The 22,415-nt window shown below is 38.8% G+C and overlaps 1 protein-coding gene across 15 annotated transcripts in view; it reads left to right on the top strand.

The window, feature by feature from the left end:
• Nucleotides 1–22,415, top strand: part of NUP210L (nucleoporin 210 like) — an 80,947-nt gene that overhangs the window by 2,947 nt on the left and 55,585 nt on the right. For 14 of the 15 annotated variants that reach the window (XR_003128446.3, XR_004817366.2, XR_007412044.1 and 11 more), the window contains exons 3-11: nucleotides 8,038–8,169; nucleotides 9,080–9,173; nucleotides 10,114–10,264; nucleotides 11,381–11,513; nucleotides 12,195–12,353; nucleotides 16,915–16,983; nucleotides 18,077–18,183; nucleotides 19,005–19,145; nucleotides 21,685–21,822. Coding sequence is in view for 11 of the 15 variants with exons in the window: in XM_025428854.3 (XP_025284639.3) it covers nucleotides 8,038–8,169; nucleotides 9,080–9,173; nucleotides 10,114–10,264; nucleotides 11,381–11,513; nucleotides 12,195–12,353; nucleotides 16,915–16,983; nucleotides 18,077–18,183; nucleotides 19,005–19,145; nucleotides 21,685–21,822 (1,124 nt within the window). In the remaining 4 variants the exon portion in view is untranslated. The remainder of the gene's footprint in view (nucleotides 1–8,037; nucleotides 8,170–9,079; nucleotides 9,174–10,113; nucleotides 10,265–11,380; nucleotides 11,514–12,194; nucleotides 12,354–16,914; nucleotides 16,984–18,076; nucleotides 18,184–19,004; nucleotides 19,146–21,684; nucleotides 21,823–22,415) is intronic. The other variant, XM_025428848.3, reaches the window with a different exon arrangement.

Genomic DNA, 22,415 nt, shown 5'->3' on the forward strand with positions numbered 1-22,415 from the left:
CTGGCACTTCATTGCTACATTGATAGGCCAGAAATATCTGTATGATATACCTATACTGTACGTTATTAAATATGTTATTAAACAGAAGTTCACGTTTTTTGGTATGCCGTATTTCACGTGATTGAAGACCCATCTAGTATAAAGCTGGGTTTTTTGTGTGTTTTTTTTTTAAAGATTTTACTTATTCATGGGAGACAGAGTCAGAGACATAGGCAGAGGGAGAAGGAGGCTCCACGCAGGGAGCCCAACGTGGGACTCGATCCTGGGTCTCCAGGATCATGCCCTGGGCTGAAGGCGGTGTTAACCCACTGAGCCACCTGGGCTGCCCAAGCTGGGTTTTTTTTTTTTTTTTTTTAAGATTTATTTATTCATGAGAGATAGAGGGGGGCAGAGGGAGAAGCAGGCTCCCTGTAGGGAGCTCGATGCGGGACTCGATCCCAGATCCCAGGATCATGACCTGGGACCTAAGGCAGGCGCCCGACCGCTGAGCCACCCAGGCATCCCTAAAGCTGTTTTGTTTTGTTTTTTTTTAAATGTACATTAAGAAAAACATACCCCCCCAAAAAAAAAGAAAAAAAAAAACATAGCCAATTAGACTATGCTTTTCTTCACTTAGAATTTCTACTTTGTACCTACAGAAGAACCGTGACTTAATTAGATGGTTATTTTTTATTATGCTTCACTCTCATGCCTAATAAGAGGGAAAATATAAATAAAATGGTTAAGATATTTTTTTAAGATTTCATTTATTTATTCCAGGTGCCCCTGTTAAGGTATTTCTAAAACTACTACCTTAGTGTTTCTCTCTCAGATGAAACGCTGTTTCACTGGGAATCATCAATGTCTCTGTTTATCCACAATATCTTCCTCTGTGCCATCAAGACTGTTAGAAGTGCAGTATTCTTAAAAGAATCAATTGAGGGCAGACCAGGTGGCTCACTGGTTTAGTGCTGCCTTCAGCCTGGGGCCTAATCCTGGAGACCCAGGATTGAGTCCCATGTCAGGCTCCCTGTGTGGAGCCTGCTTCTTCTTCTGCCTGTGTCTCTGCCTCTGTGTGTGTGTGTGTGTGTGTGTGTGTGTGTGTGTGTGTCTCATAAATAAATAAATAAAATCTTAAAAGAAAAAAAAGAATCAATTGAGGGATGCCTGGGTTGAGCATCTGCCTTCGGCTCAGGGTGTGTGATCCCAGAGTCCCAGGATCAAGTCCCATATTGGGCTTCCTTCATGGAGCCTGCTTCTCCCTCTGCCTATGTCTCAGCCTCTCTGTGTGTGTCTCTCATGAATACATAAATAAGATATTAAAAAAAAAAATCAGTTGAGGTGCCTGGGTGGCTCAGTTAAGTATCTGCCTTCAGCTCACATCATGATCCCAGGGTCCTGAGATGGAGTCCCATGTTAGGCTCCTTGCTCAGTGGGGAGCCTGCTTTTTCCCTCCCTCTGCCTTTTGTTCCCCTGCATGTCTCTCTGTCAAATAAATAAATACAATCTTAAAAAAAAAATTAAGACCATCAACACCTAAAAGCTGGGGCACCTGACTGCCTCATTGGAAGAGCATGCAACTTTAAGATTTTATTTATTTTTTAAATATTTCATTTATTAATGACAGAGAGAGGCAGGCTCCCCACAGTGAGCCTGATGTGGGACTCAATCCAAGGGTTCCCAGGCTCACACCCTGAGCCCAAGGCAGATGCTCAACCACTGAACAGCCACCCTAGTGTCCCAAGATTTTATTTTTAAGTGATCTCTGTACCCAAAGTGGGGCTCTAACTCCCAACTCTGAATCAAGAGTCACATGCTCCCACTGACTGACCCAGCCAATTGCTCCAGGAGTGTGTAACTCTATCTCAGGTTGTGAGTTCTAGCCCCATATTGGGTGTAGAGATTACTTAAATAAGTAAAACTTTTTAAAAAGCCTGAAAGCTATAATATTGGGCTATTTTTTTAAAGATTTATTTATTTATTCATTCATTCATGAGAGACACAGAGAGAGAGGCAGAGACACAGGCAGAGGGAGAAGCAGGCTCCATGCAGGGAGCCCGACGTGGGACTTGATCCCGGGTCCCCAGGATCATGCCCTGGGCTGCAGGCAGTGCTAAACCGTTGCACCACCAGGGCTTCCCTAATATTGGTCTCTTAAGTTAGCTTTGCAACCATATGAAAGTGGTCTTTTTTTTTTTTTTTCTAGTTATGGAAAAGTGCCTGGCACATCTGAGTTACTACCCTTCCCACCCCATCTCTTTAACCATTGGATTCCCAGGGGATTAAAGAGTGTGCCACTATTGGCCACCAGATTTTCTTCCTACTACTAATACCCATTCTACGAGTTTTGATGCTGGCCCTTTTAATGTTCTCACAAATGAGATCGGTGACAACTATGTCATGACTGTGGCCAGGCTGACAGCAATTTTAAGAACCATCAGTTATAAGACAAAAATCTCAATTTTAATAGAGATGTTAAAATATCAAAAAGTAACTTAGAATCAGTGAAATATGATATAAGAACTCTCAAAGATAAGAATCTTTGAGGAATATATCATACAGGGCAGCTACAATAGTCTACCAAGGTCAGAAAAGAATTGTTTCGTCACATAAGCCATTTTTTAATGTAATTGCTCCTCACTACATGAATTCATTCTGATACCAAAAGATTTGTTTACACAGTTGCTAGGAAAAATGCCAAATCTGGCTCTCAGTTTAATTTCAAAGTTAAGTATCTTTTAAATCAGCTTTCCTGGACACCTGGGTGGCTCAGTGGTTGAGTGTCTGCCTTCAGCTCAGGGCGTGATCCCAGGATGTGGGATAAAGTCCCACATTGGGCTTCTTGCGAGAGCCTGCTTTTTCCTTTGCCTGTGTCTCTGCCTCTCTTTCTGTGTGTCTCTCATGAATAAATAAAATCTTTTAAAAAATCAATCAGCTTTCCCAATTTTGCTAGACTCTCAATGATAAATGCCTGTTTCAGTGTCAGTTTCAGTGTCCTACCAGGTACATTCTCATCTGAGTAGAAAAGAGCACTCTGATGCAGGAAGTGGGAGAGGGAGAGGACATTGTGAAAGGGAAGTATATGCTTAAGAGAGATTGTTCATTCATTTGACAATATATTTATTGAAATGCCTACTAACTGTAAGGTGTCTGTGAAGATAGATTTAAGCACTCCATTGGTGTTAAAGTGCTTAGAATTTTGTTTGTGATATTTTTTTATGACACTAGTAAAGCAAATTAGTGCCTATGATAGATGACAGATAGAGGTGATAGACTGAAGGGGGCTTGTTTTATTTGGTAGGTGTGCTGGATTTCTTTCTTTTTTTTTTTTAAGATTTTATTTATTTATTCATGAGAGACAGAGAAGTGAGGCATAGGTAGAGGTTAAAGCAGACTCCCTGCAGGGAGCTTGATGTGGGATTTGATCCCAGGATTCCGGGATCATGACCTGAGCCTAAGGCAGATGCTCAACCACTGAGCTACCCAGGCATACTGCTAGGTTATTTTTTCATGAGAAACAGAGAGAGGCAGAGACACAGGCAGAGGGAGAAGCAGGCTCCATGTAGGGAGCCCAACGTGGGACTTGATCCCAGGTCTCCAGGATCACGCCCTGGGCTGAAGGCAGCGCTAAACCGCTGAGCCACCCAGGCTGCCCTGATTTTTGTTTTGTTTTGACTAGGTGTTACTTCATTGGGTAAAACCTTCAAAGAATATAGAAGGTTATATAATGAAAAGCCTCTAATTTCATTTCTCCAAGAGGCAGCCACTTTTTTGTATCCGTGCCCTTTTAGGTAAAGGACAGTGGAGGAGTCTGGAGATGAAGGCATGATTTTAGCTCACATGGAGGATGAAGAAAGTATTTGGATAACTGGATGATTTTGGTGTGGAGAGAGAGGTATATAGGGCAATCCGTACTTTTTTTGTGGTGGCCTCAGCGTTTTATTGATGTTCCATAAGTACTCACTGGTTGATGAGGTGCTATGGTGGATTATAATTACATAATACAAGAGAAGTTGATTTGGAAGCTAAGATAAATATGAGAATCAGGGAAGGCAGGAAATATTTGCCATTTTTGCTCCCTCTTTTTTACTACTAGCTCTGCATCCCTTTGGTTCTTACAATACTGGCATCATTCTTTTATTTTTTTTCTTCTTCCTTATTCATTTCCCTGGATCAACTCTCCTATTTCATTTTTTTTCTTTCTTTATAACCTTAGTCCTGGGCAGCCCGGGTGGCTCAGTGGTTTAGCGCCGCCTTCAGCCCAGGGCGTGATCCTGGAGACCCAGGATCGAGTCCCACATCAGGCTCCCTGCATGGAGCCTGCTTTTCCCTCTGCCTGTGTCTCTGCCTCTTTTTCTCTCTGTGTCTCTCATGAATAAATAAATAAAATCTTTAAAAAAATAAAATAAAAATCTAACCTTAGTCCTGTGTAGACCTAAAGTATACCTGAAGTAATGTGGACATGTAGATAAGAATATTGATTGTATTATTTAATAAAGTTATTCATTTTTATTTTTAAAAGAGATAAGTTGGAGGGCGCCTGGGTGCCTCAGTTGGTTAAATATCTGATGCATAATTTTGGCTCAGGTCATGAGCTCAGGGCTGTGAGATCCAGCTGTCAGGCCCTGCACTGGGTGTGGAACCTGCTTAAGATTCTGTCTCCCTTTGCCCCTCCCCCTGCCTCTTCCTGACCAAAAAAAAAAAAAAAAGAGAGAGAGAAAAGAAAGGAAAAAAATAATGAATAAATAAAATATTTTAAAAAAATTTAAAGTTGGAGGTATGATATTTCTCTTAATCACTCTAAATTTACCTATAATTCATACAAGGTAATTTTTCTTCTTTATACTCAATGGCCATGTATTAAAAAGCTTATTGCTCTTGTAGTCAGATGGGTAGTCATTGCATGCACAAGGGTTTTCATATTTTTTATGTAAGGTTACAGCTACTTCTTTCCTACCATTGCCCTATGTATTTCTCCATAGAAGAAAAGTATTTTTTTTAAAGATTTTATTTATTCATGAGAGATACACAGAGAGGCAGACACACAGGCAAAGGGAGAAGCAGGCTCCCTCTGGGGAGCCTGATGTGGGACTCAATCCTGGGACAAGGACCATGTCCTGAGCTGAAGGCAGATGCTCAACCACTGAGCCACCCAGGCGTCCCAGAAAAAAAGTATTTAATTTCCCATTTAATTACTATTAGATTATCCAGTGCCTGATTATCTAGTGTATTTTATCTAGGGTCACCCTTCCTTCCTTTGCCGTCCTTGGAATACTTCCTTAATAGTATGTTTTACCAGCAGATCCCGTGAGATTTCAGCTTCTCTTGGTTCTTTTTTTTTTTTTTAAAGATTTTATTTATTTATTCATGAGAGGGACACAGAGAGAGAGAGAGGCAGAGACAACAGGCAGAGGAAGAAGCAGGCTCTATGCAGGGAGCCCGACGTGGGACTCCACTCTGGTCCCCAGGATCACGCCCTGGGCTGAAGGCAGGAGCTCAACCGCTGAGCCACTACCCAGTCGTCCCATTAAGTAAAAGAATAATCAAGTAAATTTTTAATACTTTTTTTTAAAAAAAGATTTTATTTATTTGAGCGAGAGAAAGAGAATGAGCAGCGGGGAGGGGAGAGGAAGAGGGAGAAGCAGACTGCCAAATGAGCAGAGAGCCCAATGCAAGACTAGATTTCAGGACCTCAAGATCATGACCTGAGCCGAAGGCAGATGCTTAACTGACTGAGCCACCCAGGCACCCTCAAATGAATTAAAACATTCTCTTTTAAAATAATTTTAGATTTACAGAAGTCATGCAAAGATAATACAGAGTTCCTATTTACTCTTCACTCAGTTTTCATTTAATGTTCCACTAATAACCTTTTTCTGTTCTAGGACTTAATTCAAAATACCACATTACTAAACTATGTTGTTGTGTTTCCTTCATCTTCTGTGACTTATGATGGTTTCTCAATCTTTGTCTTTCATGACCTTGACACTTCTAAAGAGGACTGGTCAAGTATTTTGTAGAATGGCTTTCAGTTTGGGTTTGTCTGATGTTCCTCATGATTAGGTTGGTTTATAGATTTTTAGGAAGAAAACCACAGAAGTGAAGAGCCCTTTCCAATGCATTGTCAGGAGGTACATATCAACATGATTTATCACTAGTGACATTAAGCTTGATCACTTAGTTAAAGGTAGTATCTGTCAGATTTCTCCACTCTAAAGTTTCCATATACTGTTCGTTAAAATTATCACTAAATTCAGCCCACACTCAAAGGAAGAGAAATTAAGCTTCACCTCCTAAACGAAGGAGTGTCAAAGAATTTGTGGATGTTATTAAAATCACTACAGTAACTAATAAATATTTGAGGGAGATGCTTTGCTATATCTTGTTTCTCTTCAAAGTTTCACCCGCTGGGGATCCCTGGGTGGCTCAGCGGTTTAGCGCCTGCCTTTGGCCCAGGGCGCAATCCTGGAGTCCTGGGATCGAGTCCCACGTCGGGCTCCTGGCATGGAGCCTGCTTCTCTCTCCTCCTGTGTCTCTGCCTCTCTATGTTTATCATAAATAAATAAATAAATCTTTGAAAAAAAAAAACAAAGTTTCACCCTCTAATTTTAGCATTTATCTATGAATCTTGCCTGTCACAGTTATTACTGTGGAGTTCTGATGGTGATTTTCTATTTCCCTCATTCTTTCCACACTTTAGTAGCATTCTTCTGTAAGGAAGATAACTTATATCTTACAAACACGTTCTCATTTATTTATTCATTCATTATTTATGTAAGTATCAACTCATGGATATTTTTGGTTTATAATCCAATATTTTCATAATTTATTTTCTTACTCCAGTTTTTCTAGCTTAGGCTATTGGGAACTTTCAGGTTGACTCCTGTGTCCTTTGGGCCTGCCCCATCTTAATTAAGTAATTAGTTGTAGCACTTCCTTACTTTTTAGCGCTATAAGATGATCCAGGCCCATCTTGTATTTTCCCCGCCCAGCCTGGTTCTTTTTGTTAAAGAACTATATTTAGAAACCAAGATCTGCCTGCTAGTGTGCCCGCTGCTCCTGTGGTATCACTGTTTCTAGGCCCTCTCAGCAGACCGTGCTAGGAAGTATATGTATATATACATCTGTATTTACTTTTTTTTTCTGTATTTACTTCTATACTTGTGTATATATTAATGTAAACATGAGATCATATTGATATCTTTGGTACTAATCTTGCACCACAGTGTAACTCCTTTCTTTGCTAGTAAGAAACCTGACACTGTATCTATAGTATATTTACTTATTTGTTGAACCCCAGTGTAATTCTAATTTCCGAATGATTAAGTCAGTTTCTGTGTTTTCTTGTGAAAGGAAGTATAGCTTTGCCTGAAATAGCATATTTTGTTGCTCCTTGACCTTTTATGAGGAGCACTTGCCTGTATTATCTGATTAATAATATTCTCCTTTGCTTTTCGTTTTTTTGTTGTTGTTGTTGTCGTTGTTTTGTTTTAAGATTTTATTTACTTATGAGAGAGAGAGGGGCAGAAGGAGAAGCAGGCTCCGTGTAGGTAGCCCGACACAGGACTCAATCCTGGGACTCTGGCATCACGCCCTGAGCTAAAGGCAGATGCTCAACCGCTGAGCCACCCAGGGGTCCCAATTTTTTTTTTAAGTCATCTCTATACCCAGCAGGTGTCTCAAACTCACAACCCAAGATCAAAAGTTGCATGCTCCATTGATTGAGCCAGCCAGGCTCCCCTAAAATATATTCCGTTAAAGTGAATCCATTTACTTTTATTACTCATTATGTTAAGATTCTTACCTTTCTCATTTTTCCATGGGTGAATGAAAACATCACTATAGATCAGTGTTTGAGAATGCCTGGTCTGCTGTCTCTTATAAACTGAGGTTTTTGTATTTTGTCATTATGTTCCTTTCTTCCACAGGTTAAAAGCAACTGTTATACAACTGTTATAGCTTTCTTTTTTATAATATAGAATAAGTTTTTGAGTGTTTGAGACATTTATAGATTCATGATCTATTGAATTAAATTCTAAGTTTTTGGGTTCATCATAGTGACTGACCATGAACTGCGCTGTGATGTTAAGGTTGATGTGATAAACAGCATTGAAATTGTATCTCGAACCCGGGAACTCTATGTAGATGATTCACCACTGGAACTGATGGTGAGGGCATTGGATGCTGAAGGTAAAGGACTTTAAAGGATTCAACAAATTACCTAAAATAAAGTAGTAATCATTTGTGTTTAGCACTTGGAAAAAAAGCAACTTGAAAGATAAAAGTAGATTAGAAATAGCATTTATTTTTTTATATGAAGATAATGTACATGAAGGATTGATAATTAGGATGTTTCAATGTATTAGCTACATATTTTCATAAGATCTTCCTGCTATATTCAATTATTGGCTATCTCAGAAGTTTTCTTAAATACCCAGATTCAGTCGCTGAGCTTCTGCTGATGGTCCCTAGATTAGCCCATAAGAACATTCATTTGGGATTTATTCCTAGCTCTGTTTTGATCAGTCCACCTTCTGTAGGCCAGGGGAATTATGTGTAAACCTGTGAAAAAATTTTATAATTTTATCTTTCTTGAGACTAATTTAAATTGCTTTTATTGTATTAATATGCAATATACTTAAAACATTTAAATTTATTGCCACTTTCTTTGTAAACTATTGTAAAGAATAATTTTTTAATCTGAAAAATGAACATTATTAGGAATATTCTGGAATCTAGTTTTATAAAAATTTTTGTTGAAGGGAGCAGGATTTAGGGATGCCTGTCAACCCTGAGGTAGACTGTACAGTGGCCTTTATGTAGAAAGGTACAGAAAGAGTAGCATAACTTTTGTCAGCCAGAGGTTAATCAGCTTGAGTCCTTTCTACATTCAGAAAGTTTGTGTAGCAATAGCACTTCAATTGTTTGTGTAGGTATCTTCCTGGTATTATGTGTTTTAAATTTGTTAATGGCAGTGTCTATTTGTTAATGAAAGAGGCCTAAATAAAATTTTCTAGTTAGATTTCTCTTTCTTGTTAAAGATACCTGAATATTTTTGAATATGTGATTTTGTCCTATCTACTTTTGGCTTGCTCTACAGGAAATACTTTTAGTAGTTTGGCAGGTATGATGTTTGAGTGGAGTGTCGCCCAGGATAACGAATCAGCAAGAGAAGAATTGTCTAGCAAAATTAGGTAACATTGAAACCAAACATAAACCATTTGACTTTGAAGGAAACATAAACCATTCTACCATTTGTATGGGTTTTGATAATGCTGCTGTCTGGACTTTTTTTTTTAAGATTTAATTTATTTATTCATGAGAGACACACACACACACAGAGGCAGAGACATAGGCAGAGGGAGAAGCAGGCTCCATGCAGGGAGCCTGACGTGGGCCTCGATCCCAGGTCTCCAGGATCATGCCCTGGGCGGAAGGTGGTGCTAAACCTCTGAGCCACCCGGGCTGCCCTGTCTGGAATTTTTTGGAACCGATAACTTTACCAGGAGGAAATGTCTTTGATAAAATGACATATGGTGTGGGTGCAGATACTTTAGTGATCACTTAATTTGAACTACTGCATAAGAATTCATGAGCTCAGAACTATATAAATTGTTTGAGCCAAGTGTATCTTCCAGCAGCTTTGTTGTTCACGCTATTTGCGCATGCTGGAATACAGTGAGTTGATGATAGTGTGAAATTTTGTCTTAATTCTTTTATTTTTTTTAAAGATTTATTTATTCATAGAGAGACACACAGAGAGAGACAGAGACACAGGCAGAGGGAAAAGCAGGCACCATGTTACAGAGAGCCTGACGTGGGACTTGATCCAGGGTCTCCAGGATCACACCCTGGGCTGCAGGCGGCGCTAACCGCTGCGCCACTGAGGCTGCCCAAATCTTGTCTTTAGTACTAAGATAGCTCTCAGACAGTCCCAAAATTGATTTTCACAACAGTTTTAGCCAGAGGCACACTAAGTACTTTTGTTCTAGCTAACCCTTATGGAAAACAAATTTTAAGACTTTTTACACTGTATAGACAGTGAAGAGACTATGTTTAAAGTCTCGTAGGGCCTTTTAGAAGATGACTCATTATTTGATTTCACTAGAAACAAACTTTATTTTGTTTCTTAAGGATTCTGAAATACTCCGAAGCAGAATATTCTCCACCAGTGTATATAGCTGAGATGGAAAAAGAAGAGAAACAAGGAGATATGATTTTGGTGTCTGGGATCAGAACTGGTGCTGCTGTTGTAAAAGTTCGAATTTATGAGCCATTCTATAAGGTAAAAAGTTTGTGCCATAAACATTCAAACTTTCATTTAAGGGCCTTGCCCATGGAAAATACTGTTCTTTATACTTATCTATAATAGAAGCCGTCTAACCTGATATGATTGGGGTCAGTAGTTGTTCATTTAATTGAAAAGTCATTTGAAGTAGGTAGACATTAAAAAAAAAAACTTGTTTTCTGTAAGTGTTACTACCTAATTATAATTATACATACAACTGGTATTTCTCTTCCAGTGTGTAAGTGCAGTTAGTTCACCCGTCCCTTGGGGATAGGCCCAAACTATTTCTTTGGCCACGAGCTTATGGGTTAGAAACACGTATGCTCATGCTTGCACCTGTCACAGTTCCTACTTTCTTTTTCTTTTCATTTTTCATTTCATTTTATAGTCGAGTGAAAAATTAGACATGTGAAGCAATTTGAGTACATAATCCTGTATTTTTCAGGATTTTTCTCTAATTTTTTACATTTCTCACCTACACCTAACTGATAACAGTATATTTTAGCAGGTTACTTTTGACTTCTTTTCAAGACATTTAAATTTTTTATAGAAATAGCTCTGTTTTCACATTTGTGGCTTATTTTTTAAGGTAATTATAATTAAAAGTGCAAATGGCATAAATAGGTTTGGGGAAAATCCGTGTCTTTTGGTGAGTGTCTAATTCAAATGGCAAGGACACAGTGTGGATATCATAGAGAGCAGCCTCCCAGCCTTGTGTCAGGTCAGCCTTCACAATAATCAAGGTGTTCAACAAGTGTAGAGAGTACTTTCTGGAAAGTCAGTATGTTGGAGGCTGGCTAAATGAATTTCTGTGGTACCCCATAAAGTCTTCCCTTGTTTCATTTTAGCATATGTACCTATTTATTTACCAACTCTTCTGCTTTAGAAGTCTTGTCATTTTCTGTTCTTAGTTTGAGTGACTTAGAAAGTAGTTATTAAGATTCATGATCACTTTTTAAGGCTAACTGAAATTATGATTTGTGATTAGGAAAGCATTTTTAAATCTCTATAAGATATTTTAGAAGAGACTTACAAGAAGTAAACTTTTAACAAGGAAAATGTCCTTCAGGATTTTGCCTACGGAACCTAGTTTTTCTTTCCTTCTTCTTTTAGAAAGTGGCAGCAGCATTGATACGTCTGCTAGTTTTGGAGAATATATTTCTTATACCATCCCATGATATTTATCTCTTAGTTGGAGCATATATTAAATACCGAGTTGCAAAAATGGTGCAGGGAAGAATGACAGGTAAGGTGATTTATCTTTTCCTAAGACTAACATTTCCCAAATCCTTCCTGCTGACAGTAAGAGAAGCACCTCTTCTTTATGTATACAAATACTTCTTTGTGTTTTTAAACTTTGTGATAAAGTATTCTTTAATTGCTATACTTGAGATAATATTGGACTGAGATGGTCCCCATGTCTTGAACAGGCTAATGCTTAGCATCAGTGCCTGTAGGCATCTGAATTCTCTGTTAAAACAATAACCAAATATTTACTAGATTTTGTAGAGCAAGTGAGGAAACTATGAGAAGGGACCTGAATGATCTTTGCAAAAGTTGTTTCTTGAGAAACTCAATTTATTAACTGAAAATTTAACATTCTGTTGACCCTAGTAGTCCCATTGAGTTTATAAAGTGTGCGTTGGCTCCATTAGCATTACTCCTTACTTGGGATCCTTCCTATTTCTTTCAGTTCATTGGTTTTTAAGAATGCAAGAAAAACCAACAATAAACTCATATATAGTACCCCCACACACCTGCCAAAATGGCTACATGTTGAAATTCATCATAGTGGGAAAGAGAGTAGAAACAGATCATACTCTTATTTAGGCCTGCTTCCTGGTTTTCCTCTTATAATCCAACAATACATTGTTACCTCTTGCAGTGGCTGCTCTTGCTACACTTACGTACCTTTCATGTCTTATAGAGGTGGGATTTCCTCTGGAACACTACACACTGGAATTGCAAGACCCCAGAGCTGGATGTAATGGGTCTCTTTCTGGGAAAGTGGCTTTACTGGATGAGAAAACAGCCATGGTGACTGCTGTCCACCTGGGCCAAACTAACCTTGTCTTTGTCCATAAAAGTATCCTTTTCAAGTTTTAGCTGCCAATATATTTCATGAACATGCTAGTCATGTTACTTGATAAAGTAATTTGTTAAGATTTTCCTTATTTTGATAGGTTTTATTTAACATGGAACTATAAATTATTATTGTCATAATTTCTAGCAAAGGGTAGATGGAGAAAAGAATAATTCAGACTTGGGGTCTGTTGACTCCAGTGCTTATTTGCAACCTCAGTTAAATTATAATTAGGAGATTGTGGAAAACAACTTGAAAAAATTTGTGTGAATTTTATTTAATATGTTCTTTCCCAGGACGCCTGGGTGGCTTGTGGTTGAGCATCTGCCTTTGACTCAGGGCATGATCCCAGTCCTGGGATCGAGTCCCACATCAGGCTCCCTGTGAGGAGCCTGCTTCTCTCTCTGCCTGTGTCTGTGCCTCTCTCTGTGTATCTGTCATGAATAATAAATAAGTAAAATCTTAAAAAAAATAATTTGTTCTTTCCCATTTCCACGTGAATAATTAAGAAAAGATGGTGTGGTATTGTCTGCAGTAGATGCTTAATTAATATTTGTTGAGTTGGGAGTAATTTTTATTTTACTTATTTAGTTTTAAAGAGTTTATTTACTTATATGATAGAGAATAAGAGAGAGAGCACAACTAGGCGGAGCAGCAGGCAGAAGAAGAGGGAGAACAGGTTCCCTGCTAAGCAGAGAGCCTGATGTGGGGCTTGATCTCAGGGCCTTGGGGATCATGACCCAAGCCAAAGGCAGACATTTAACTGACTCACCTACCCAGGCACCCCTGAGAGTAATTTTTAAAAATTCACTAAACATGCTCTGTAAGGACCAAAGAGAGATATTTAGAGCTCTGTTATAGTCAAAGAAAACAAAACAGAACAAAGACTTAAACCTTAGAAAATTGAAATGTTTGGACTCCATTTCTCAGTGTTTGATTTTGAAATATTTAGTATTTAGTATTTTTGGATATTTGAATCTGAAAGAAATTAATTCATTTAGCAAATATCTATGATATTCCTGCAATATGCTGAACATTGTTCTAAACTCTGGGGATGCGGACTGCTGTTGTTAGGAAAGTCTTCTCTGATAAGACACTGCCGCAGTGAGTCAGGCCGATACCTGGGGGTGGAGCTCTAGGAAGATGAAGTAGTGGTTGCCAAGATTGTGAAGCAGGAACGTATCTGACCTGTTTAAAAATGAGCACAGGAGGCTCTGAGGCTTAAGTGCCAAGAATCAGGGGAAGAAAGTAGAAGTGGTGGCAGAGCAGGGGAGGGATGAAGTCATGTAGCACCCAGTAGGCTGGAAAAGACAGTATTTCTTGTATAATCATGTTAGTTAGTTAGCTGTTATAGTACTCGTCTAAAACATAGTAAGGAGGGTTTTGGTCCAGAGTTGTTCTATAGTCATTGTAAGGTGCATAGGATATTGGTCGTCAGATACAATAGTAGCTACAAAACAAACTAAGTTATTTAATATTTGAGCCCCAGCTGAAGGTCAGGGAACTCTCCAAATTCCCCAGGCAGATTTTTTAAAAATATTTTTTATTTTATTTATTCATGAGAGAGAGAGAGAGAGAGAAAGAGAGAGAGAAAGGCACAGACATGTGCAATGGGAGAAGCAGGCTCCATGCAGGGAGCCCAATGTGGGACTTGATCCCAGGACTCCAGGATCACGCCATGAGTCGAAGGCACACGCTTAATCGTTGAGCCACCCAGGTGTCCCTTCCCAGGCAGATTTAGATGGACTTTGTTGTGTTTTTTATTTATTCCAAAGTAGTAGATATTAAAATATATTTATTTATATGCCTTCCTTGAGAATATAGATAATGACTATTCGTAATTTCTTCAGTGTGGGGTAACTGCTGGCACTGTTCAGACTGGATAGAGAACAAGAGAAACAGCAGGTTTAAGGGAAAAGAAAACTAGATTAGTTTTTCACAAATTAACTTGAAGTACCTGTGGGAAAGGCATGCCAGCAGATATTTATTTTTATTTTTAAATTTTTATTATTTTTTAAGATTTTATTTGAGGGACGCCTGGGTGACTCAATGGTTGAGCGTCTGCTTTTGGCTCAAGGTGTGATCCCAGATGTGGAGATCGGGTCCTGTGTCGGGCTCCCTGCGTGGAGCCTGCTTCTCCCTCTGCCTGTGTCTCTGCCTCTCTCTCTCTCTCTCTCTCTCTCTCTCTCTCTCTCTCTGTGTCTCTCATGAATAAACAAACAAAAATCCTTAATAAAAAAATTAAAAAATAAAAATAAATTTAAAGACTTATTTAAAAAAAAATTATTTGAGACAGAGAGTGCCCGAGAAAGCACAAGGTCAGGGGAGAGTCAGAGGGAGCAGGAGAAGCAGGCTCCCCACTGAGCAGGGAGCCCAACTGGGGTTCAATCCCAGGACCCCGGGATCATGACCCGAGCCAAAGGGAGATGTGTTACCAAGTAAGCCACCCAGGTGCCCTCAGCAGATATTTTTATTATGCATCTGAAGGAGAAAGATTCAGGATAAAGATAGATACTTGAGAGTTATCAGTTTATAGATAGGTGATAGTTGAATGGTTACTGTTAACAAAAATCACTTAGGGAGAGTATATAGAGTGAGAGGAGAAGAGGACCAAAGACTATAATGCCAGCTTTTAAGGTTCATATGGAAAAAGAGAAATTCTCTTTTTTTTTTTTTTTTTTTTTTTTTCAAGATTTTATTTTATTGGGACGCCTGGGTAGCTTAGTGGTTGAACATCTGCCTTTGGCTCAGGGCGTGATCCTGGATTCTCAGGATCCAGTCCCACATCGGGTTCCCTGCATAGAGCCCACTTCTCTCTCTGCCTCTGTCTTTCTCTCTCTCTCACGAATAAATAAATAAAATCTTAAAAAAATATTATTTATTTATTTGAGAGAGACAGAGAGAAAACAAGCAGGAGGGAAGGGCAGAGGGAGAGGGAGAAAATCTTTTTTTTTTTTTTTTTTAAGATTTTATTCATGGAGACACAGAGAGAGGCAGAGACACAGGCAGAGGGAGAAGCAGGCTCCATTCAGGGAGCTCGATGCGGGACTTGATCCTGGGTCTCCAGGATCACACCCTGGCTGTAGGTGGCACTAAACCACTTCGCCACCAGGGCTGCCTGAGGGAAAGAATCTTAAGTAGACCTGGCTGAGTGCGGAGCCCATGTGGCAGGGCTCTTGTCTCACAACCCTGAAGTCACAACCTGAGCTGAGATCAAGAGTTGGTCGCTTAACCAACTGAGCCACCCAGGTACCCCAAGACATGAGAACTTTTTAAAGATAAAACAGACTTGAATGTAAGGTAAACAGAAAGATGGGGAAAGGAGGGTCAGTTGATGGAACAAGGCTTCTGAAGGGCAAAAGAAAATGAGATTCAAAACAGGTGGAAAGGATAAGGAGGAAGGTCTCTTACTCTGACAGAGGATTAATGAATTCGCTTAGAGATCTATCAAGATCTGTTTCTACCTCTGTAAAATGGAGGGAATGTTGTATCTCTGAATTTATTTGTAGCTCTTATATTTTATGAATGTTACATTAGAGTACATATCAGAACCAAACCTAGATTGGCACAGAGGTGTCTGTACAGTCTTTAATGACTAGATAAAAGTAATCTTTAATTGACATATAAACTATATGTGTATCAATATCTCATTTGGAATATTGAGACAGTTTTAAAGTTTGATCACTCCAGTGGATTAAATAATATCTTCCATTATCACAATGGATGATGTAGTGATAAATTGTAATCTAACACATGACTGAATTACTACAACTCCTAAATTAATGTACTTTGAATGAATATTTTCTGTTCAGTCATCTCAGTTATCTATTTCTTCTTTTTATATATATATTTTTTTACTTTTTATATATATATTTTTATATATTTCTTCTAAGCCTTTGGATACACTATTTTAGAGATGGAAGTATATTCGTACTTAGATTCTGTATAGGACAAAAACAATAAATTAAAAAAAACAATAATTTGTATTTTTGCTAGAATTTAACTGCAGAGATGGGGGTAGTATGGTATAAGTAAGTAGGAGTATCTTTCATGGTAAAGAGAAAACATTTTGGTAATAATATTTACCATAGATAATGGAAAGTCAGCTCATGAATTTTATAACTGTCTACAAAGCCGGAGGCAAATTGCTGGGCTGGATGGTAAGTCATGGCCCTCCCTCCTCTTCATTACCATATTCATTTCAACAGCCAGAGTGATGCCACTTTGTCCTGCTTTCCATAATGCGCCCCTTATGTAAGAATTTACTTACAGAAAGGGTTCTATAGCTAAATGAATACTGAAACCATGGAGCACGATCTTTTTTCAATCATTCCATTCTCCTTAAATTTGAAATTCAAGAGTACCTGATTCCTGTTATGATGGAGTCAGTCCCTCAGACTTTTCTCAGAAGTGTACACACTTAAGTTTTTGGTTTCCAAAGGATAATAAAAGATAAGATTTTTGTTTGTTTCTGTTTGTGCATTTATTATTTTTTTCTTTGGTAACTCACATTTCTCTTTTTACTCAACTCTGGTTCATGTAACTTCCTTAAACAAAAGTTAAGATGTACATATGCGATCTGTGTCTGGACTCCCAAATTGCACCATATATGTCGTAGAGCCTGGATTTTTAGGTATATATATATATATATATATATATATATATATATATATATATATTTTTTTTTTTTTTTTTTTAGAGGTTGGGGGAGAGGAAGGGCAGAGAGACAGAGAGAGAGAGGAGAGAGAGGCTTAAGCAGACTTCACGCCTAGTGTGGAGCCTCACTTGGCGCTCAATCCACAACCCTGAGATCATGACTTGAGCTGAAATCAATTTGGTCACCCAACTGACCAAACCACCCAGGCGCCCTTGGATTTTTAGGTATTTTTAGATCATGATTTTCAGAAAGCTGAATAGCTTAAACTATTTCATTAAAATGAGTGCATTAGAAACTAGAGTGCTTCTTGAACCTTCAAATTTAACCTTCCTTTGACATGTTTTCTCGCATTGTTGTGATTATACGCAGTTTGCAGGAGTGAAACCTCTTGAAACAGATTGTGGAAAAAATATGAAGATCTATGTGATGCAATGTTGGGTTAGAAAGAGACGTTATACAAAGAAAAAAGAATACTAATGTCCTTAGGTCATATGAAATTAGTTTGACTGAAAGAAGCCAGAATCTCACACATTAGGAGTGAGCAAAATTCTCGCAAATAAATAAAATCTTTAAATAAAAAATTAAAAGGGACGCCTGGGTGACTCAGTGGTTGAGTGTCTGCCTTCGGCTTAGGGCTTGATCCTTGGGTCCTGGGATCGAGTCCCACATAGGGCTCCCTGCAAGGAGCCTGCTTCTCCCTCTGCCTATGTCTCTGCCTCTCTCTCTTTCTCTCTTTCTCTCTCTCTCTCTCTCTCTCTCTCTGTCTCTCATGAATAAATAAAATCTTTAAAAAATATTTTTTTAAAAGGAATGAGCAAAACTGTGGTTTGTTTTGTATACAGATGTGAGAGTGTTTCTTTATACCTGAGATGAACTAAGTTAAGCCAGTATATTTAGAATCCCAAATTATTCAATTTGATGGAGGAAACTAAAAGGTCAACTTTGGAAACCATCTCCATCTGTTAGCAAGTTTTGCTCATTCAATAGTTTTTATAAATTTGTATTTTATAACTCATTGTAGAAAATTCTTGGCCTCTTCTGATATTTTTGTTTCTTGATTTGTGTACAGGTTTCACAGTTCAACCTGGAGACCGCTGGAGTCTAGAGGTGGGACAGGTGTATGTCATTACAGTAGAAGTGTTTGATAAAAGCAGTACAAAGGTCTATATTTCAGATGTGAGTGTCTCGTATTTTCCTAGCCCCGTATATGGATAACTTCTTGAAGGGCTTCTCTCTGGCTAGAAAGGCTTTTTTTATTTTGTTTCCAGATTTTATTAAATTTAATACTTTATTATGGTTATTAAATAGTTCTGTCCATGAGGAAAACTAAACCAGAAGTAAGATATATAGTTTGGTCAGAATAATAGAAAAGAGTTGAAGAGAAGGCCAAAACACTTGGGAGGGTGTCTCATTCTAGAACTCCCTCAGAGCTGGCCACCTCTCTGTGGCAGTGTTAAGAGCAGTGGAGGGCAGCCCCAGTGGTGCAGCGGTTTGGCGCCGCCTGCAGCCTGGGGTGTGATCCTGGAGACCCGGGATCGAGTCCCGCGTCGGGCTCCCTGCATGAAGCCTGCTTCTCCCTCTGTCTGTGTCTCTGCCCCTCTCTCTCTGTGTCTATGAATAAATAAATAAAATCTTAAAAAAAAAAAAAAGAGCAGTGGAGCCTCAAGAGTAACAGTGCTTCACTAACTCTCTCTAGCACTCTTCTGGGTTTTCTTCCCTGAAAAATGTCAACTTATGGAATGGCAAAAATTATAACAAAATTTATATAAACATAGACTCTGTTTCTGCTTACTTGCCATTAATGGATCTTTCAAGTACTATTTTAAAATTATATCTTTCCAACTTAGAATTTCCATGAGGAGAGCAAAGGTTTTGTTTTTATTTATCCCCAGAGTGCATAGCTATACTTTTTATTTTTTTAAATGCTTTCAGATTACGATGACTTTAGGGGGAAAAAAATCTTCTCAGTTTTGTGTTGCTGTTGGGCTGATTTTCAGAATCTCAGGATTATGTGCCAGTTCCTAAGGGAGTACTTTGAAGAGCAGCTAACTACTGTGAATGGATCTTACCATGTAGTAAAAGCTGTGAAGAGTGGTGTCGTGGTGATAAATGCATCCCTGACTTCCATCATTTACCAGGTAGGAATTCAAAGGCTCAAAACATTTGAATCCCAAGAACACTGATGAAGCTTGGCTGACTTCTTGATTTGTGAGCAGATACATGGCATATTTCACCTTTATCTTTCATAAAAAAGATTTTTTTTTCACTTTTATCAGTGATAAACAGATACATTTGGTATCTGATAAACAGTACATTTGGTAGTTAATACCTGTACAGATTTTCTTTTGCAATCTTTGTTATTGCTCATGCCTGCATTTGTGGTCATTGTGTATATATACACCATTAGAGGCTCCTTTAAAAAATTATTTCATGTGTACATTTCCATGTGTTGTCAGGCTTACAAAGAGTACTTTCTAGTCTGATAATCCAAAAGGTTAATATATCTATTTATCTATTTTTTAAAGATTGTATTTATTTACTCATGAGAGACATAGAGAGAGGCAAACACATAGGCAGAGGGAGAAGCAGGCTCCCTGCGAGGAGTCCAATGCAGGACTTGATGCCAGGACCCCAGGATTACAACCTGAGCCACCCAGGTGTCCCAGATTTTACTTATTTGAGAGACAGAGAGAGAGGAGGGAAGTAGCAGAGGGAGAAGGAGAGACAGTCTTAAGCAGACTCTGCACTGAGCGACAAGCCCAACATAGGGCTCAATTTCAAAACCCTGAGATCAGGACCTTAGCTAAAACCTAGAGTCAGATGCTTAACCAACTGTGACACCCAGGCACCTGCATGTACAGGTTTTTGTATGAACATGTTTTCAGTTCTCTTGAGAATATACCTAAGAGTGGAATTGCTAACATTATATAATTTGACTTTTTGAGGATCTGCCAGACTGTTTTCATAGTAATTGAATATTTTACATTTCTACCAGCAGTGTACAAGGGCTCCAGTTTCTCCACATCTTTGCCAACACTTGTTCTTTTCAGTTTTCTTTTATTTTTTTTTAAGATTTTACTTATCATGAGAGACATGGGGAGAGAGAGAGAGAGAGAGAATGAGGCAGGCAGAAGCAGAAGCAGAGGGAGAAACCGGCTCCATGCAGGGTGTCTGATGTGGGACTTGATCCCGGGTCTCCAGGATCAGGCCCTGGGCTGAAGGTGGCGCTAAACCGCTGAGTCACCCATGCTGCCCTCCGTTTTCTTTTAAAATTTTTATTACAAACATCCTAAAGTGGTATCTCATTGAGATTTTGAGTTGCATTTCCCTAATGACTAATGATTTTGACCATCTTTTCATGTTCTTATTGGCCATATGTATTTCCTTTGGAGAAATATCTATTCAAGATCTTTGCTGGGACACCTGGGTGGCTCAGTCCATTGAGTGTCTGCCTTCAGCTCAGGTCATGCTCAGGGTCCTGGGATGGAGCTCCGTGTCAGGCTCCCTGCTCAGCGAGGAGTCTGCTTCTCCCTCTACCTCTGCCCCTCCCCCTGCTCGTGCTCTCTCTCTCTGTGTGTCTCAAATAAATAAGTAAAATCTTAAAAAAAAAATCTTTGCCCATTTTTTAATTTAGTTTGATTGTCTATTTGTTGTTGAGTTGTAAGAGTTCTTTATATATTCTGGATACTAGACCCTTATCAGATATACAATTTATGAATATTTTCTCCCATTCTATAGGTTATGTTTTCACTTTTTTTTTTTACATTTTTAAAATATTCTAAGTAATCTGTAAACCCAAAGTGAAGTTCAAACCTACAACCCTGAGATCATGAGTTGCACACTCTACCAACTGAGCCAGCCAGGCACTACACTTATCATTTTCTTGATACACTCCTTTTTTTTTTTTTAAGATTTTATTCATTTATTCATGAGAGACACAGAGAGAGAGAGAGAGGCAGAGACACAGGCAGAGGGAGAAGCAGGCTCCATGCAGGGAGCCTGACGTGGGACTTGATCCCATGTCTCCAGGATCAGGCCCTGGACTGAAGGTGGCGCTAAACCGCTGAGCCACCCAGGCTGCCCAATGATACACTCCTTTGATGGACAAGTTTTTAGCTTTCTTTTTTTCCTCCCACAAGATTCTGTTTATTTATTTGGGGGAGAGAGAGCAGAAGCAGGGGGAATGGTAAAGAGAGAGGGAGAAGCAGAATCCTCACTGAGCAGGAAGCCCAGTGCAGGGCTTATGTGAGCCAAAGGCAGATGCTTAACCAACTGAGCCACCCAAATGCTCCGGTTCTTTTCTTTTTAAGATTTTATTTATTCATTTGAGAGAGGGTATATGAGTCGGGGGAGAGGCAGAGAGAAAGGGAGAAACTGACTCCCTGCTGATCATGGAACCCAGCAGGCAGGGCTCAGTCTCACAACCCTGAGATCATGACCTGAGCCAAAATCAAGAGTCAGATATTTAACTGAGCCAACCAGGAGCCCCTCATTATTGTTTAACCAAAATAGCTATGCTTCTTTAATGAATAGGAACATTTATTTACTTCTTTTATAGAAAGAAACTGGTTGAATAATTCATTAGCACACCGTTTTGCTGATGCTTTGAATATGAATGTGGATTATAAAAAGTCCTTATAAAATCTGTTTTGCTCCTTTTTTCCCCTGCTCTTATAGAATAAAAATATTCAGCCTGTAAAATTTCCAATCATACATCAGCAAGAAGTGAAGATTTATTTTCCCATCCAGCTTACACCCAACTTTCTGGCATTTCCTCATCATCCTATGGGAATGTTGTATCGTTATAAAGTACAGGTATGGTGTCCTATTATATGAGAATTTACAAAAAGATAAGTCAGTTTCTCTGTTATCTTAATTTATTGAAATTTGGTTAATGTTAATTTTTATTTTTCCCTAATCCTAATTCAGTTTCTGTTGATAACCAAGTCATAGTCTTGAATAGTATCATTGTAACAAGACTTGCTGTACTTTCTCTCTCTTCCATGTATCCTTTACTTGTGACTTTTGTAAAGTTTTTGTCAAGCTCCCTTGTGCTCTTTTTGACATTTTGTGATACTGCCAATTACATAACCTACCTCCAGTATTTCTCTTGCCCATTTAGCTACTTTACTGTTGCACTACAGCTTTTTAAAAAGTTTAATTCATTTGAGTAATCTCTGCACCCCATGTGGGGCTCAAACTTACGACCCCAGGATGAAGAGTCACATGCTCTTCCAACTGAGCCAGCAAGGCATCCCAGCATCACAGCTTTTTTTTTTTTTTTTTTAGATTTTTTTAAAAATATTTTTTTATTTATTAGAGATACAGAGACAGAGAAAGAGTGAGAGAGAAGCAGGCTCCATGCTGGGAGCCTGACGTGGGACTCTATCCCGGGTCTCCAGGATCAC

This window comes from Canis lupus, chromosome 7 (genome assembly GCF_003254725.2).
Source record: "Canis lupus dingo isolate Sandy chromosome 7, ASM325472v2, whole genome shotgun sequence".
Classification (NCBI taxonomy): domain Eukaryota; kingdom Metazoa; phylum Chordata; class Mammalia; order Carnivora; family Canidae; genus Canis; species Canis lupus.